Source organism: Camelus bactrianus, chromosome 20, assembly GCF_048773025.1.
Source record: "Camelus bactrianus isolate YW-2024 breed Bactrian camel chromosome 20, ASM4877302v1, whole genome shotgun sequence".
NCBI classification, from domain to species: Eukaryota; Metazoa; Chordata; class Mammalia; order Artiodactyla; family Camelidae; genus Camelus; species Camelus bactrianus.
Window position 1 is genome coordinate 28,225,940 of NC_133558.1, and position 19,065 is coordinate 28,245,004.

The 19,065-nt window shown below is 38.0% G+C and overlaps 1 protein-coding gene across 5 annotated transcripts in view; it reads left to right on the forward strand.

Annotated features, from left to right (window-relative positions):
• UBR2 (ubiquitin protein ligase E3 component n-recognin 2) overlaps positions 1-18,164 on the forward strand; it is a 96,317-nt gene extending 78,153 nt beyond the window's left edge. For 4 of the 5 annotated variants that reach the window (XM_074348742.1, XM_074348743.1, XM_074348740.1 and 1 more), the window contains 13 exons: positions 390-538; positions 925-980; positions 4,544-4,640; positions 4,898-4,965; positions 6,229-6,364; positions 6,857-6,947; positions 8,008-8,138; positions 8,634-8,742; positions 10,240-10,296; positions 11,699-11,776; positions 12,512-12,682; positions 14,501-14,602; positions 15,920-18,164. In XM_074348742.1, coding sequence (XP_074204843.1) covers positions 390-538; positions 925-980; positions 4,544-4,640; positions 4,898-4,965; positions 6,229-6,364; positions 6,857-6,947; positions 8,008-8,138; positions 8,634-8,742; positions 10,240-10,296; positions 11,699-11,776; positions 12,512-12,682; positions 14,501-14,602; positions 15,920-16,061 — 1,387 coding nt within the window. In that variant the 3' untranslated portion in view covers positions 16,062-18,164. Of the gene's footprint in view, positions 1-389; positions 539-924; positions 981-4,543; positions 4,641-4,897; positions 4,966-6,228; positions 6,365-6,856; positions 6,948-8,007; positions 8,139-8,633; positions 8,743-10,239; positions 10,297-11,698; positions 11,777-12,511; positions 12,683-14,500; positions 14,603-15,919 lie in introns of those variants that run through there. The other variant, XM_074348745.1, reaches the window with a different exon arrangement.
• The last annotated feature ends 901 nt before the right edge of the window (positions 18,165-19,065 follow it).

Here is a 19,065-nt window from a genome sequence, read left to right on the forward strand (position 1 = left end):
CTTTCACTTGGGGTCCTCAAATGTCAATGTGTAAAAAGGGCTTCTCCCTGAGAACTCTTCACTGGAGAAACTAAAAATCTCTGCAGTAGATATACATTGCTGATGTTTTCAAGATAGGGAAAGAAGTCCAAGGTCCCGTAGTTCAGTATGTAGAATTTCAGCTAATACCTTGTCTTCAGGCCTGTGCCTCACCACTGCCAAGCCAAATAGAGCATAACTCCTCTCAGGCAGGGTCTGTTTGCATGTCTTTAACTCCCCCTTTGCAGGCAGCTATCTTTAGATAGTTTAAGTGGTTCAGTTCCAGCATAGAAAATAGCTGTTAAGAAACTGAACCAGTTGATTGATGTGAGCACATTGTTTTGAGCTAATCCTATACATGTTCACTTTAGGAACCCTTATTCTGAGAGCATAAAAGAAATGCTAACAACTTTTGGAACTGCTACGTACAAGGTAGGACTGAAGGTTCATCCCAATGAAGAAGATCCCCGTGTGCCCATGATGTGTTGGGGTAGTTGTGCATACACCATCCAAAGCATAGGTAAGAGATTTAGAGTTGTGTCTTCTTTAAGTCTCAAGCATACATTGACATGGATTGTGTGTAGAATCCTATATTTAAATGAGATGTTTAAAGTGGGCAACAATATGAACAAATAATATAAAGACTTTGAAACAGAAAATACAGTGTACTGATAAGATATTAAATTGAAAATTTACAAATTAACCACAATAACAGAGAACTCTGTTTTAGCTTGTTGTCAGTTGAGGGAATGTGTTTTCATTTTTATTTCATCCAAAGTTAATTCTTGTGAAATGACTTAAAGATTTTAAAACCTGACAATATTGTGCTTTCTGCAGAAAGAATTTTTTTTACTTTTTTTAAAACTTGCAATAAAATTTACCATCTTAACCATTTTTAATCTGCAGAAAGAATTTTAAATGATGAAGATAAACCGTTGTTTGGTCCTTTGCCTTGCAGACTGGTAAGTTATTAGTTTACTCAAAGTCTCAGAATGGTGACATAGAAGTTAAGTGGTTCTGTTTTTTTTAATCTGAAGACCTAAAGTGGTTATTTAATCATAGGTTTACTCCTTTTGTAGTAAAACTCATTTTCTATAACAATATTGAAGAAGTAATATTTATAGTTTAATTTTTCATGATTTTTCTTTTAAATAGACTCATCTCTTTTGGTTAAACACATGAAAAGACTGGGACTAAAAACAGAGTGTTCTTGAATTTTTAATCCTATAATTGGAAATAGAGAACAGAACATACACTCTAACTACTACATTTGACTGCTTTTTATAAGCAACATGTAAATAAGTACAAATTAACGTCACAGCAGTACGTTTAATGCCTAGAAAAGTGAAGGAATATACACTTAAAGCTTCTAATTTTTACATTGTAGCTAGTGTCAGATAGCAACATCTATTATATTTACTGTTCAAACTTAAAATCATGAAAGTGCCTGTAAGAGAAAAATTATATAATTTTATTCACATGGAATCACCTGGGGAGCTTTAAAAATGCCTAGGACCTACCTCAGGTCAGTTAAATCAGTCTCTGGAGATGGGCCCCAGGCATTAATATTTCTTAAAAAGCTTCCCAGGAAGCCAGGATTGAGAACCACTGATGTAAGGGACTTAACTCTTTGGAGCTTTTTAAAAATACAGATACCTGGGTCACTTGGGACTTACTAATTGGAATATCTAGGAGTAGACGCTGGTGTTAAAGCTGCTCTGAATTGTATCTAGTAAATCAGCAGAATGGCAGTTCACTTTAGTCTTGACTATGATATATGATAGATAGGATAGGATAGGACAGGACAGGAGTCTCAGGGTTGACTGTGATATTTTTTACTGTCGTAAATAAGAGTTGGTAAGGATGCTGAGAATGAAAAGGCAATCACAAATTTATAGAATGGAGTTGATTTTGTCTGGTTTTTAAGGCAGTTCTTACACATTTTCTTGATTCTGTAAACTTCACACAACCTCTTGAGCACAATATCAACTCACCTGTTTTTCTGCCAATATGGTTTGGTGTATTCAGTTTACATTAATTGTTAAACCATCCTTGCATTCCTGAAATAATCCCAACTTGGTCATGTAGAGTATCTGCTTCATATATTATTATATTTGATTTGTTAATACTTTATCTAAGGTTTTTTTCTATGTTCTTAAGAGAGATTGGTCTGTTTCTTTCCTTTCATGTAATGTTCTTGTCAAGAGTTGGTATCAAAGTTATGAAGGGCTTATAACATGCAGCCTTTTCTTTAAAAGTTTCAATTTAATTTTTTTAAGTATGTAGCCACTAGGGATGAACTCCTATTTTCTTGACTCCTGTTCTTCAGACTTACACACATCTCCACTGACCTTTCCTTTGTCAGAGGATAAGGGACCTCCTGGTAAGGTGGCTTATCCTTTCACCTGTTATCTGGAGTCCATCCCCCTCCATGAATTATTCCTTTTTCCCTCCTGGCACTTACCCTGTTCACAAGCGTGCTCCATTATTCCTGCTATTACTCTTGCCCTCCCTCAATGTTATCTTCCTTCCTTCCAGCGCCCTAGCTTTATCCTTCCTTTTTATGACCAAACAAGCCATTTTAAAGCATATTTCCTTTATTTCACCATGCAGTGATAAGTGTTTAAATACGGATAAACAGTACCTACAGTTTTTAATTTCATTTCACATCTTGAGAGAAAGAAATTGTATACACAGCAAAACTTCTTTAGACAATAATGTATACTCTGGCTCCAATTTTTTGCTAACTCTTCATTTTTCAACTCCCTGCAGTTTGGCTTCACCACCACCACCCCTTGCCAACACTGTCACTTTTTGGAAACAGCTTTTGCCAAGTTCACCAAATAATCTCATTATCATTGTGGATGGGCATTTTTCAGTCCTTATTTGACATTTGTATTTACTTAATTCCTTTAACTACTTCCTTCTGAAATTCATTTTCTCTCCTGATTTGTGACATTCCTGATTTTCTCTGTAACTCTCTGGCGGCTCCTTCTCAATCTGCTGTCCCTCCTTTGTCCTGTAAATGTTTTAAACCCCAGAGTTTGGCACAAGACTCCGTCATCTGATACTCTTTCTTGGTCAGCCCCATCTGTGCCTCTGATTTCAGTTATATCCAAATGATCTCCAGACCATATCTGTTCTTTCATTTCCCACTTTATTTTTTTCACCTGGATCTCCTAAAGGCTCCTCAAATTGCATAATCCAAATTAATTTTTCTTCTCTATTCAGTGTCTTAGTTAATTTCACCACTGTCCATCCAGATGACCAAGCCAGAAACTTGGAAGTCCTTTTGGACACATCATTTGGTCTGGATGTGCGTATCCAGCTGGTCAGCAGAGTTTGTTGAATTCCTCTCCTGCGTATTTGTCCTGTTCCTTCCATACCTACTTCTATTTGTTTGGTTCAGCCCCATATCTTTTCTTGCCTAGATTATTGTAACCAACTCTACCTTGAATTTCACTCTCTCCTGTTATCAGAGAGGTTCTCCAAAAAGTAACCCTTATCATATCTCTTAAATGTTGTTTCTCCATTATCACTCACCTCCTGCCAATCCCTCACCTCCTGCCAATCCCCACGGCAGTGGTCCTGGATTGTAGAATCATTGCTGGTCCTCAGGTGCTAGTTCCCACGCTTTGCCTCTGCTAGAGTGCCCTAAGCAGGTGACTCCTCTTTAAGAAGCTCTTCAGTCTTTGCCTTCCCTGGGAAATGTCTGAGTTGTGAGTGAGGTATCCACTGTCTGTGATGCCGCCTCCTTTAGTTGTCCCCTCCCTCCGTTTCTTTCCTTTCCCACCCCCAAGGCTGTGAGCTCCCTGAGAGCAGAAAGGGTGAGCAGGGTGAGTTTTCATTTAAAGATCTTGAAAACCAAGACTAGTACATGGTAGGTCCTCAATGCTTATTAAACTAAACAACATTACAGAAAATTTGGAAAATAGAGAATTGAGCAGGAAGAAAAAGCTCATCACCCATCTGTCTTTTTTTCATTAGCATGTTTATACTTTATTATAATAGATATTTACATGTAGTTTTGTTCACATTATATTCTTCTCTTTACATTAAATAAGGGTTTTCTCACTGTTGCTGCATAGTCCCCATAACAGTTTTTGATGTTTACACTGATTTGAGCAACCATTTTCCTGCACATAGTTTCCCCAATATGTGGAGTATTTCCCACATTTTAGAGTATCTCTTTCGAATAAATACAAAGAAATACTGCATCACATTCTGTTGTTTGCTGTCTGTCTTAATGCATGTATCCTTCTTAACTTTCGTAGAGAACCAGCAGCATGGCAAGGAGATAGCTTCATTTTATTCAGTGTACAATTAGATATTTTCCATTCCATTCATTCCACGTTAGAGATAAGTCATTAAAGGTGTCATAGATACAGTTCCATACCAGCTAGAGAGATTTCATTGTGCATTCAGCATTGCTTCAACTAGCTGTGCTTTGAACCAGCATTCCTGAAAAACGAGAACTACTAATCTACTGGCCTCTTTGTTAATTATGTCCGTCTCTTTGTTTCAGGATGACTGTCTTAGGTCACTAACAAGATTTGCTGCAGCACATTGGACAGTGGCATCACTTTCAGTGGTGCAGGGACACTTTTGTAAACTCTTTGCATGTGAGTATTAATATATGTCCCATATGTTGTGGTAATTTTTCATCTTCTGTAGTTTTGTTTTTAGTGGTGAAACTTCCCTCCACCATGAAAGAAATATTTTGGTGATATTGTTCATCTTATATACAAGTTCTAGCTTATGAATTCATGTATAGCTTGCAAAAAAAATAAATTTAAACTAAATTATATGCATTTTTAAATAATTTAATACTAATGTTAACCTATAAAATATGCTCATTTATTTTTCTTTAAATATTTAGCATTGGTGCCTGTTTACAACTTCGGAGACCTTCCATGCATATTAGATATCGACATGTTTCATTTATTGGTGGGTATCTTGTAATTTGTGCTTGAAATTCTCTTTATCATACTGTATAATTTTATCTTAGACTTAATGAGTAATGTAGAGGCAGGCAGGAGGAATTGTCATCTATTCTTCTTACCATTTCTGAGTACAGTTCTTCTCTGAGGATCCTCAAAAAGAAAATGTTAAGGAATCCAGTTGAGAGACTTGACTTGGGTGTCTAATCCGAGCTCTCTTATTTTTGCTTTGTGACTGAGGTTAGTAATGTAACCTCTCTGTACTTTTTATTATAAAGAAGTAAAAATAACACTAGTAATGTAAGGGTTCCTGCCAACTCCTGCTGTGTTTTGGGGCAGATACAGCCCTGTGGTCACACTACTTAGCGACAGACAGTCTCTTTGTGGGATTTACGGAAGACGTGATTTACGGAAGACGTGTCTCCTGAGCAGGTGCAGTCTGCGCCAGGACCCAGGACTGGCCAAGCAGTATGACTGAACCTCAGCCCCACTTCAATCGTATCCCCTTATGCAGGACACCGAGTGTACTACCGTGCACAGCAGCCCCAAATGCTGCCCCCTTAACCCCTTTGGGCATCAGATTCTGTGCCTTCAAGTTGGTTAGTATCTTCCTAATATGATTGTGTCAAAATTCAATATGATAATCAATGCAAAGAGCTTAAAGCAATATGTCCTTAGTGAATGTTAGCCATTCTTATTGTTCCCATTGCTCCTGGGAAAACCACCACCACTAACACCACCATATATGCATCAGGAGGCTAACGAAAGAGCTAGCCCTTTTTGTGTACCTGACTGCTTTCACGTTCATCTTCACTTAGTCCTTACATCCTTACTACTAAGGTATTGAAAACACATATATATTATCTCCAGTTTACCAACAGGGAAACTGAAGCTCAGAGTACTTGTCTGTAAGGCTCATAAGATGTTCTGGGATTCATATCTAGATCTTTGTGGATCCAAAACTCAGGCTTTTTCCACTGCTCATTATCTAGAAATATTTCAAGTGGTTTTTTTTTATTATTAACAATAAATTATAAATAGGGGAATCACTGGATAAATGAAGTAATAATACTGATCAAGACCCCTCCAGCTTTAAGTTAAATTTTCTTTAGTCAATCCTAGTGGAATTCCTAACATGTGTACCAGTTAAGACCAAAGATTTCTTAAGGGGAGGGACTGAGCTCACAGAGGAATTACATTAAGAAAATGGAAACATGTTCAGCTGGGAAAGGGAAGGCGCTCTGTCTAACCCTCTGTATTTGGTATCTAGGTGGGCTTGGTGCTCGCCTTCCCTGCACTGCAGTGTCAGGATTTTTCAGGGATCAGCCTTGGCACTGGGGACCTTCACATCTTCCATCTGGTTACTATGGCACACATCGTACAGATCTTACTTACCTCGTGTACAGGTAACTCCTTTTGTCAGATTCTTGAAGGAAGTACTTGAGTTTTCTCAGTTTAAAAAAGAAGTACTAAAGGAAAAGGTTCTTGGATGAGAACAATATATAAATTATAGTTAGGTTACTTGTAGTAGTAAACAGTAAAATAAATGGTAAAAACTTGCTTATCCTCATGTGAAAAATTTTGAAACAACTTCCCTTCCGTTAAAGTCCTTTAGCAATGTGAATGTTTTTACTTACTTTTTATTTTATATGTTTAGTAATATCTAAGTACCGCAGACTGTTTAGCTGATTTCACTCACAGGTTGCTGCCTGGCACCTTGAGGCACGTTGGCTTCCTCTCCCTGAGGCTCACACCTGAGGGATTAAAGTTCAGTGTGTTTTGTGAGAGTATTTTTATATTACATTTGAGTGTGTAAATATATTTGAGTGCTTAAAGATATGGTCATCAGTCCACTTAGTGGGCAAAGTGCAGAGTACTAATACTGCCTTATCTTTCAGAAGAGAATGGCATGGATCAAGAAAATGCTGCTGGAGAGGAAGAACTAGCAGTTCTTGCTTTGTATAAGACAATTCACCAGTGTACAGGAAGGTAAGAGCACAATCTCTACATGATGGGCAGGTCCCCGACATTAGGAAGTGACAGCAGGAAAAAGGACTTCATTGGTTAAGTAAGGGAAATTGCTGCCTGTTAACATGTTTAAAAAAGAAGATGGAGGAGTGATCTGCAGGACTGCTGAACTTTTAATATGCTAACATGATTGGGAATCTCAGAGAGGAGTGATGTGCAGCACTTCCCACGTTTATTTGGCCACAGAATCCTTTTGTCTCGGAGGATCTGGCATGGACTAGTGGAAACATGGAACTTGCTTTAGAAAGTGCTATTCTGGAACATATGTTGTCTCACTAGGAATTTGAAAATGCAAATTAAATTGATATAATACATTTTTAAGGTGATATCCAGAACTGGCAGGAGTACAGTGACATTCTTAGAATCTCACATATTGTTGCGGTCATTGTGATTGGTTACAACAGTTTCACTTAGCTTTTTAACAGTATATGTCAAGAACTATAATGTTTGTTCTTTGAGTGTTATTTCTGAGAACCCACACTAACAAAATAATCCAACATATGGAAAAATCTATATATATACATCTATAAAGACGTACACTAAGATTATTTATATTCACAAAGAATTTAAAACAATGTGTTTACCTGCAGGGGAGGAATTTAGTGTAGGTTATGATTGATATTATCCAGAATATCAAAATTCCAATAAAAATTATGGCTTATAGTGTTCTGAAAAACATGTTAATTTTAAATCTCATACATAACAATTACAGCTATGTAAGACAGATGAACATGAAAATAGCTTGCCAGAATAATACCTGCTGATAAAAGGTTGTAGGGTAGTGGGTAGTTTTTTTATTTTCCAAGTTTTCACTCTATGTAGCTATATTACTTTTATAAATTTTAATAACAGCATTGGAGGCTGTATCACCAAATATACCTGACATCCTGTGATAGGGCTACCCACTTCTTTTAAGCCTGTGTGCCATCAATTTCAAAAAACAGTTTTCTGTTTTCATGCTGTACTATAACTAGAATCTTTTCTTACTAGATTTCCCAGATACCAATTTTCTCTTTTTTAGTGCCTTGAAAGAAATACCCTCCGGTTGGCATCTGTGGAGAAATGTCAGAGCTGGAGTCATGCCTTTCCTGAGGTGTTCTGCATTGTTTTTCCATTACTTAAATGGAGTTCCTTCTCCATCTGAAACTCAAGGTAATTTCTAATTTCTTTCAAAATATAGGAGATACTTCACTTCAGCAATTTAAGAATTAAAGTGACTTGTAAAAATGAAAACTGGTTAAAAGTTTAGAAAACAGCTAGTTGACTACAGTGATGTACATAATTATAGAATTAAAATGCATATTTATGTTATGTATCTGATTTTATTTGGCTCTCAGTAAATGTAGTGTTTTTATATATGTACAAAAATGTTCTGCTTTCAGATGTTAAAAATGTTCAGTTATTCATAAACTGGGTTCTTCAGATTTGAAAAAGTGAATTGTGTCATTTTCTGTGGAAGCCTTCCATGTGCCATCTTAGTAACTTCCTATAAGTTATATACCTAGCAAAACTGAACTCTTTCATCTTGAGTTTTTGGGGTTTTGTTTGTTTGTTTGTTTGTTTGTTTTAAGCGCTGCTATTGCTTGCTCTCATATAGAATCTACTCTTAGTTGTTAAATGCATTACTCTTTTCTTCTCTATTTGCAGCTTCTGAAACGAGCCATTTTGAACATTTATGTAACTATCTTTCCCTGCCAAACAACCTCATTTGCCTTTTTCAAGAAAATAAGGAGATAATGAAATTACTGATTGAAAGGTAATGATTATGTACTTTGCTTTATATTGGAATATATGTATGTATGGAAACAAACCAGTTTATCACATATTTTACAAAATTCTCAGATAATAAACCTGGCAGAATTCAATCCATGCGATTCAAACTGTAATGATTGGGTCTTCTTAGTTAAGGATTTACCTTTATGGTAAGATTTTTACCAAGCTAGTGAATAGCATGAGCAGATTTGCCTGGAAGGGGAGTAGTGGTAGAAATGTTTATTTTCTCATATTAACTTACTTGTTAAGGGCTATGTTTTGTGGATTTTGGAAGTTTTGGAAAGAAACCTTAAGGATTATCTAGTCCAGTACCTTCACTTTATATTTGAGAAAATTGAAGTCTAGAGATACATGCGTGGCCAATAAACACATAAAATATGCTCATCATCACTAGTCACCAGGGAAATGCAAATAAAAATCACGAGATACCACTTCACATACATTAGAATTGCTATAATGAAAAAGGCAGGCAATAATAACATATTGGTGAGTATGTCAAGAAATTGGAATCCATGTACATTGCCGGTAGGAATAGAAAATGGTACGGCTGCTCTTGAAAGCAATGTGGCAGTTAAACAGAGAATTACTGTATGTTCTAGTTGTTTCACTTCTTGATGTGTATTACAAAAAAATTGAAAGCAGGAATGCATAGAATTTTGTTCATAGCAGCATTGTTCACAGTAACCAAAAGGCGGAAACAACCCAAATGTTCATAAACGGATGAATGGATAAATAAAATGTGTTATATACCTGCAGTGGAGTATTATTCAGCCTTAAAAAGGAAGGAAATTCTGACACATGCTACAGTGTGAATGAATCTCAAAGGCAGGCTAAGTGAAGTAAGCCAGTCACAAAAGAACAAATACTGTGTTTCTACTTATAGGAGATACCTAGAATAGTCAGATTCATAGAGATGGAAAATAGAAATGTGGTTGCCAGGGGCTGGTGGAGTGGGGAGAAAGAATGGGTTAGTGTTTAACAAGAACAGAATTTCATTTGGGAAAGGTGAAAAAGTTCTGGAGACAGAGGTGGTGATGGTTGCCTAACAGTGTCCGTATACTTAATGCCACTGAACTCTGTACACTTAAAAATGGTTTAAATGGTTAATTTTATGTTATGTATATTTTACCACAATAAAGAATATTTTTTATATGACTGTTCTAGGCTAGACTATAAGAGCTCATTAATTCAGATTGGTTTTTCCAGAGGGTCCAAATTAATGTGGTAATAGTATATGTAGCCACAAATTTTAATGTATTGAGCCTCTTGCTTTTAGAAAATCAAAGTTCATATAAAGTCTTCTTATTTTAAAAGTTACAGGCAAAAATACAGTATATCTCCAAGCTTCTTTTGATGAGGTAAATAAATATAATAAGCCAAGAAGATTGTTTTTCTCTTGGTAGATTTAGAGAGGAAAATATTTTAGTTCTAGTCCTTCAAAAGTAAAAATGTGGTTTTTTTTCCCCCATTTACATTAAAGTTGGTGTCATAACACTGAAGTTAAAAGATACCTGGAAGGTGAAAGAGATGCTGTAAGGTAAGTTAAAGATTGTCAGAGACTTGGCTGGGGGAAGGAGGTGGGGAGGAGGCAGGATGTAAGTGCTGTGTTCCTCCCAAGCCTTCAGTTATCCCAAGAGGTAGGACATCTTGCCTTCATAATTTTTTCTTGTTAGTCTAATGATAGTAGTTTGTAAGAGAATCAGAATTATGAGCATAAATATAGAGCATTATCTTGGCAGAGAAAGCAAATAACAATTATTTATACTTTGGAATGTTTACTTTAAACAAATATAGCTCTTTTTCTTAAATTGTTCTTAGCTCTATCTTTTTTCTTTTATAATAGGAAACTTAATACTATCCAAAAGTATAAAGAATAGTATAGTAAGGTTCCACATACCTATCATTTAGCTTCAGTAATTATCAACTCATGGCCAGTCATTTTTTTTTATCTTTTTTTTATTCCTTTTGACATTAGCTCTGTTGTGATTCTGTGATAAAGTATGCTATACCAGCTGATAACAGATGTAGTTCATTGTTAATATCACTTTGGTTTTGCTAAATACTTCATAAAAATCAGAGGGCTACAGATTATCTGTTCTAATTCTTTGATTTTTATATATATCCTGTCCCAAATTTAGAAATAACACCCGATAGGGTTGAACCATATGTAATTCCAGTTCTTATAAGTCAGAAATGGTTGACTATCACCCATTTCATATGTCAGCCCTGAAGTCTGAAAACTACATGGAGCACTAGTTCACAGCCTGAAGAATACATCAGAATAACTTTGGGAACTTTTAAATAATACTCAGGCTCCTACATGCCAAATCTAATTTCTCTAAAATTGGGCTCCTAATGTATATAGCCCCCAACTCCAAAATTTCCCCCATGTGATTCTGGTTTAAGAACTGCTGTCTGAGTAACTCCCCCCTTGGTTTTAGTTTACTCCTGTCTCTATAATAGGTGAAGTTGGGAAAGGTTGCACCACTTCGCCCAGGTTGGTCAGGTGTGGGCTCTGAGAAATGGTCCTCAAATACCAGTTGAATTTGGATCTGAATTGTGTCTGAATTAATTTGTCACAGAATCTCCATTGCCTAGTATCTCTAATTGAAAGAAAATCTTATGTGTTCTACTGTTCTCTCCCCCAACTCATTTCTGCCTTTAGATCATCCCTAATAAGCATATCTCCCCTGTCCTCTCTATGCCAAGTTCTGTGGTTGGGATGTCTCATTAGTGTGTTGTTATGGTAGAAGCCCAGGCATGAATATCCTCCTCTGCCCCTCCCCTTCATCCCAAAGCTACCAAATTCTCACTTAATGGAGCAGGTACTAAGTTCAGTCTACTCTCCTGATAACTTATTCTGAGCTCTTCGAGTGAAAATGTGAACCCTAACGCTTTCGTATTAACTGGTTTTTTGGTGTGGTTTTTGTTTTGTTTAGCTATCCAAGAGAATCTAACAAACTGATAGACCTTCCAGAGGATTATAGCAGTCTCATTAATCAAGCATCTCATTTCTCGTAAGTTTTGATTTTAGCTTATTGAGCAGTTTCTATCACTAGAAACACTTCTTTCCCTACATAGAATTTGAAGGATTTGTTGTTCTCCTTTGGTGGGTAGGGATATCATAAAATCAATACTACTTTATACTACCTAACTTGTAAAAGCGTCATTCCACCATGTTTCAGAATAAGACATAAGAAAGGGGTTAATGGGAGGCAAGTTTGATTCATTAGAGGTTATTGCTTATCTAAACAATTTGCACTTTAAATGACACATTAACTACAAATGCTTATATTCCTAAGCAATATATATTATTATTTTGCGTATGTTGTTATTATTTTAAGCTTTAAAATAGCATTGCACATATTCTACAGCTTTTTTTCACTCAGCATTGTTTGTAAGATTTATTTAGACATTTGGCATATGTAATTTTTAATTCATCAGTTTTTCACTGTTGTATAGTATTCCATTATGTGACAGTAGCAGAATTTACATATTTTTTTCTCCTCTTGATAATTTTATTTCTCTTTCTCTTTTCTCTGATTGTTGTTTGAGTGTTTCCAGTACATGATGTTTGTGTGTATGTGTGAGATGTTCCCTGTTCTAGAAATAAATTTTCCTGGGCCATAGTCTTGTATGCATTTTCACCTCTACTGGATATTGCAGAATTTCTTTCCAGGGTGATTCTACCAATATCAGCTCTTTAGCCACTCCTCTAGAGCCTTGACTTGTGCTTTTTTTATCCCATGGAGGTGCCCCAAATCAGGTGGTGATAAAAGCAGAGCCCCAACTCTGTGCCTTGTGTGTGGAGCCCTGCTCTGCTCCCAGAGCTACTGCTGCCAGACAGAACTGGAAGGCGAGGACGTAGGAGCGTGCACAGCTCACACCTACTCCTGTGGTTCTGGGGTGGGCATCTTCCTGAGGTAAGGCCCTGGAAGGAGCTTTCTAACTCTGGATCTGCCACAGTATATGCCTGTTGAGTGGTGGCACAAGAAACTACTACATTGCAGAGAATTTGAGGCTGCTGTTTAATTCGTTCATGGAAAATAAGGAGCTTTGTCTCCACACATCTCCTATTTGGCTCATGCTAACTCTTTCCTGGTTCCTCCATTTTCATTTCCATCCCCATGACAATTCTGTTCTTCTTTCTTTATGCCTCATTCTCATGTGAAACTTCCAGCTGTCCTTGATTTTCTACCCAGGCATAGTCAGAATTACCCCTTTTGTTGCATCCTCATAGTTTTGGATTCATACATACCACAGGTTGATGTATATAATTGTGTATATTCAACAACATACAACAAATACTTATTAGTGACTGCTGTCTACTGGGAGTTGAGAATGCAGTATTCCACAAAGCAGACGAAAATCTCTGCCTTCGTGGAGCTCTAGGGAGGGAGATAGAAAATAAAATAAGAATTTAGAAAGTGATCCATGCAGAGGAGAAAAAAATAAAACAGGGAGGAGAATGTGAAATGGCAAGAGGGGAGTTAAATTTCAGATAAGGAACCAAGGAAAGTTCCTGGGAAGGTAACTTTTGAATAAAGACCTGAGGAAGTGGGGAGAACATTCTAGGCAGGGAGGAGCAAGTGAGGAATTGCTGAGGAGTGTGCCTGTGTTCAAGAAACAGCAAGGACAGAATTCATCAAACTTTCCTCTAAAAATGGATACATTTTATTTAAAAATTACACCTCAATAAAATTTATTTTAAGAAAGAAAAGAAACAGCAAGGAGGCTGATGCTGCTGGAGTAGTGAGCACAAGGGTGAGAATCGTGGGCCTGGTGTGTCCTGGTGATGTCTTTGAGTGATGGACGTCATCACAAGGGCTGAAGGAGGGAAGTGACGTGAGTCTGGGTTCCTCTAGGTTTTAGATCATATCCACATCTTAGTCATCTTAGTATCCCCCAGTGCCTAACAATTTCTTGTGTAATGGGGTACGATAGGTTCTTAATAAATGTTGAATTGAGCTGAATTAGTAACACCAGGAAGTCCAGCAAACCTCTCAAAGAGATCAGGAGACACATTATTAAATAGTCCTTAAGAGAAATGTAAAGTAGCATTTTACCTTGTCCAGCTTATTTCAGAATTCTTTTGGTCATATAGAGCGTTGCTTTGTGTTTTAGGTCAACCTAATTCATAATGTTTGTGTACTATATTTTTATTGAGTAATTTCCTCATGATAGTGGTTAATGTATCAGTAACTATTTTATGTTTAGAAGTTAACTTTCTTTCTCACACTTAATTTTTTAAATGCCACTGTTATATGAGCCATCAAATCCTAATCCTAAATACTCTTCCCCCTCCCCATATTGACTTATAGTACAGTCATTACTGATTACAATACAATCCTTTTAGTTATGTTTAAAACTTAGGCAGATGTATTGATGCTTTTTCAGGTGTCTCTGCTATAAATGCTGTTGCTTCTCTTCTGGTTTTGTTTATATTTATTTATTGAAGTATAGTTGATTTACAATACTGCATTAGTTTCAGGTATACGTTATAGTGATTCAGGGAGTTTTTTGTTTTGTTTTTTTGCAGATTATGTTTCATCATAGGTTATTAGAAATTACTGGGTATAATTCACTGTGCTATACAGTAAATCCTTGTTGCTTGTCTATTTTATGTATAGTAGTTTGTATCTGTTAATGCCACACTCCTAATGGTTTTGTTTATTTTTTATATGACCATTTGGAACTGAATCCAAACCTTGTTTACTCATGTATAAACGGTCTCTCTACAGAGTACGGGAATGTCAAGTGCTATTTTTAGCTGGCAAAACCAAAGGCTGTTTTTATTCTCCTCCTTATCTTGATGACTATGGGGAGACTGACCAGGGACTCAGGTAAGGCCCGTCCTGGGGGTCTGGGCTGGCTGACTCTGGGCCTCTAGAGCCTTCAGCACAAGGTGAACAGGATGAGCCTTGTGGCCCTGAGGCCTGCCCGCTAATCTTACCCAGGAGGTTAGCACTGGTGGCTGTTGTCTGAACTCTTCCAAGGAGGCCACCCTGGCTGTCTGGTTTGGCATTCCCATTCCCAGCCCTCAGAATGTCATTAGGGCTGTCAGGATAGAAAGGGGAAAGAATGGGACAGAGTGCACTTTTTTCCATTTCTCACTCCAGAGAACTGTTTGAATTGCCCTGTGGCATCCACAGCAACAGAGCACTGCAGGGATAGCGCCTTGTAACTTGTGCATCTTTGCGTGGGAGACCTGGTGTTCTTCGAGGGATGTAAAAGAGCAAATCTTAATTGATAGGAGATACGCTTATAAGAATCTGAGGGACAAAAATTTAGAACATATAGAGCAGAGCAATACAACAGTAATTGAGGCTTAATCGCTTCTTTTCTGGTAGATTCTATCACAGAAAAAGCAGAATGCTAACAGCAGTTCCCTCAAGCACTATTTAAGAACTTTCAGACTATTTCTTTTTGCCCAAAGTGGATGAAAGTCTTAACCTAGATATAACTCTCCAGCCTTGGAGAATGGAAGTTGAAGGCCCAGAAACCAAGGCAAGATAAGTACATGGGCTCCCCAGGCTCTTGACTGCAAGGTTATGGGCATGTGCCCCTGTTGATGGTTCTTCCCTTTACTCTGAGAAGTGTGGGCTCTTAGGAGGAGGAGCCCTGGCCAGAGGGTGAGAGGCCTGGTGCCCTGAACCGAGAGCCAAGGCCCCAGGCATGTGAGCTCATCAATACCTGTACTTTGGTTAAATTAGACCCCGAAATTATTCACTTTGACTGATTTGCTTAGACTTTGTGGCTGAAAGACAGTACTTGGCAAAGCATTTTTTACCCCTGTAATTCTTCCATCCTTTCCCCTGCCCCATCCCTGTTTTACATTTTGCCAACCAAAATGGACAATGAATGGGTAGTTTTAGCATATCAACCTAGCTCCTCCAGCTCAACCCAGCTCCCATTCTCTCACCCCAGTCTAAGGGTAGCTTGTATTCATTTTCCTCTTCTTTTCAGCACTTAATTCCCTTTCAGCTGCTGCTAGCAAACCTTCAAAGCTGACATATTAATAGTCAAAGACGCCTGCCAAAGAGAAATTTTGCGGAGGATCTAAAACCAATAAATTGTAACTTTTCCTAAATCAGGAAAGGTTGGAGTATAATAGATGAATAAACCAAATGCATCCTGAGTGACATGTGTCTTCTTTCTAGACGGGGAAATCCTTTACATTTGTGCAGAGAGCGGTTTAAGAAGATCCAGAAGCTCTGGCACCAGCACAGTATCACAGAGGAAATTGGACATGCCCAGGAAGCAAATCAGACACTCGTTGGCATTGACTGGCAGCATTTATAATTACTTCACTACCAAAAACATAACTTGGAGTTTTGTAACCCAGTTGGCTTTTCAAGAAAGAAAATAGGAAATAGGTTCTACTGAATTTGAAAATAAATTCTTTATTTAAGCCTTTCTCCCAGTTTTATTTTTAGTTTCTGGCTCCAGGGACTGATGAAAATCATCTTTTGTCAGCAGATTTTCTTGCATCGTTTGCTGTGTCCCTCAAATGTAACTTCTTGAGTTTTAGAATCCAGCAAGGACCTTCTTTTCCTGCTCTGGACACAGCCTCTTTGTGGGCATCTGACTGCATTTGACTGTTCCCAGTAGTCTGAGCCGTGTCATATTACTGAGCACATGGAATTCCAGGCCTGAAGCTGATTCAACAGTGGCAGGAAACAAAGTCTCTGGTCTTTTGGGGTCATACTTCCTGGTCCCTCTCAGTGACTCTCCACATTGGGACTGGGTTCTTGTCCCTGCAGCTGACAGGACCCTACCTCTAAGAAAGCAGTGGATTTTGAAAGTGGCATTCCCTTGTCTCCACTGGCTGTGAAGGGGTTGTGGGCGCTGGTGCCAGAAGAGCCTGTGGGAAGAAGGGGAAGAGGTGATAACTTTGTATACTGGGTGATTTTCAGGGCTGTAGAAGGTTGGGTTGTTTTTCCTCTTTTTTTTTTTCTGGACAAGACTTTGGGCTTTGAGGGGAAAAAAACAACTCACTTTAAAGGGCTTTTTGAAAACTTAAGAGTATCCTAATTTTTCAGACGATATATTCTCTTATTTCTAAGACTATGTTGAGAGAGTGTATGCATCTAAAATCGAACACTAGCAAAAAAAAAAAAAAAAAAAAAAAAAGAGAACTCAGTGTTTTAAAGTTCCCTCACCCCGACCCCTTCTAGCATTTCCTGAAGTAGATGAATTGCTATTTACCTGCTGGCTCACTTAGGATATTCCTGGGGTAGCCTGTGCGCCCAGGCTTTTTATTATTTTTAAACATTATTGTTCTTACTAAGAGGTGCCTTCCTAGAATGATAGCCGCTTAGTAAAATAGTTTATAACCATGACATACTACACCCTACTCTCATGTGATACACAGGTGCTGAGAGCTTGGGTACAAGGAAAGTGATGGCAGATTTGGTGGAGGTATAAATCCGGAGTGTCTCTGAGGTGAGGCTAAGGGACAAATGAATAATAAGAGGCTCTTGGATTTTTTTTTTTAGCCAATGCAAGTAACACTTTCACTCAGTTTTCTTTGAACTGCCTCTGAAAGTTCTGTCCTGCTCAGCTTTGCATGCTCCACACAGTACACCCAGGAGGAAGCTCAGAAATCCAGACTTTCAGCTAAATTAAGTGGGGATGCCGAAGCCACACTCCCTGCTTCCTCTCCAGGGTGATGTGTGAAGAACCCCCTTCTCTGAAAGGATGACCTTCATCTTTCTTGCCTGGGACTGACTCACTCAACTGAGAGGAGGCGCTTCTCACCCAACAGGAAGAAAACCCACAGTAGAACGCAGAGCTCGCCTCCTTTTTCTGGCCTATCTTCCATTCATAAGATCCAGGGGTGTGGCTGGCATCATGATTTTAGTTTATTTTGGCCTCTGTCACATCCCTATTCCCTCAGCTTTTAAGTCCAGCCTCTTGGCTTTTCTCCAGATGTTCACCAAGCTTAAATTTAGAATGATAAGACCAGTTTTCTCCCTCTATAGATGGATTATAAACATCTTCAGCAAATCATAACAATACTTCAGCTTTGAAGACTGACTTCATAGAAGCCTGTTGTTAGCAGAGGGTGGCCCTGAATTCCATTCTCTGAGAATGTCGGAGAGTCTGAGAGAAGATGAATTTACATGAAATAGCAACACATGCACCCTTTTATTTTCTGGTGTGTGTATCATTAAGCTAATTGTCTTCCCTACCTAAAGAATCATCTTAGTCTTATGATTTGTTCCGCATGTATTATGTTTATTGTAGAAATGTTTATATAATGCTCTCCATATCAGGGAAAATCATATCTGTTTAATAAGTTGGCTATAACTTTAATATCTGTGGACAACTTGTAAAATTTGGAATGTATCATATGTAAAAAGTTTAAAGATATCCAAATAAATGCTTCAGGTGTTGGCATTACTTTGTGTCTGCTTACATTTTCTTTCTGTTTTGTTTCACACAGTTAAATGCCATATAAATGTTCCCTGTGTCACCTTACTCCAAAGAAAGTGGGACATCTGTATTAGCTTGAAATTTAAGATGCTTATATTATTAGTGTCAACCATGGCCGTTAGCCAAAACATCTTGACCTTCCAAAGAAAGCTTGATCATCATCTCAGCTGATTAAGTTTCATATTCATTGACTATGACAGCTTAATGACCTTTCTGAACCACGTGGACCTCAAACCACTGGGAAAACAGGGCGCTCAAAGTCTCTCCCAGCTACAACTCCTCTTTTCAAGTTTAAATTCTTGCTTATCCTTACCTGATGATCTTCAGGTCCTCATTCTTACCCACTCCCCAGACACTTTCTGCTTAAGGGAGACACATGTAGGAAGGAAGCTACATCCTATAATTGAAGGAGAGACATTCTCTACAGAAGTTCTGCTGTGCTTTTCAAAATCCTCTTGAAAGCATCAAACAAAAAGCAAGGTTACATTGTGCTTTCTCTGACTCCCAGTCATTCATGCTGCTACCACCTTACTCCCGTCCCTCGTCCTGATGTCAGTTCCAGGACTCATTAAGCCCCTCTGACACATTCCTTGCTTTGTCTCTACTCTTTTTTTTTTTTTTTTTATAAGTCAGGTTTATTGAGGCTGATTTTCCAAGTAGTAAAAATCATCCTTTCTAGTGGGTGGTTTTATGCATTTTGACAAATGCGTGCAGTTGTTTTAACAGACACTATACTCGAGTAGAACAGTTCCATCACCCCAAGAAGTTCCCTTGTGCCCCTTGGTGGGCACCTTGTCCCCACATCCTGACCCCTGACGACCACTAATCTTTTTTTGTCCCTTTGTCTTGCCTTTTCCAGAATGTCATA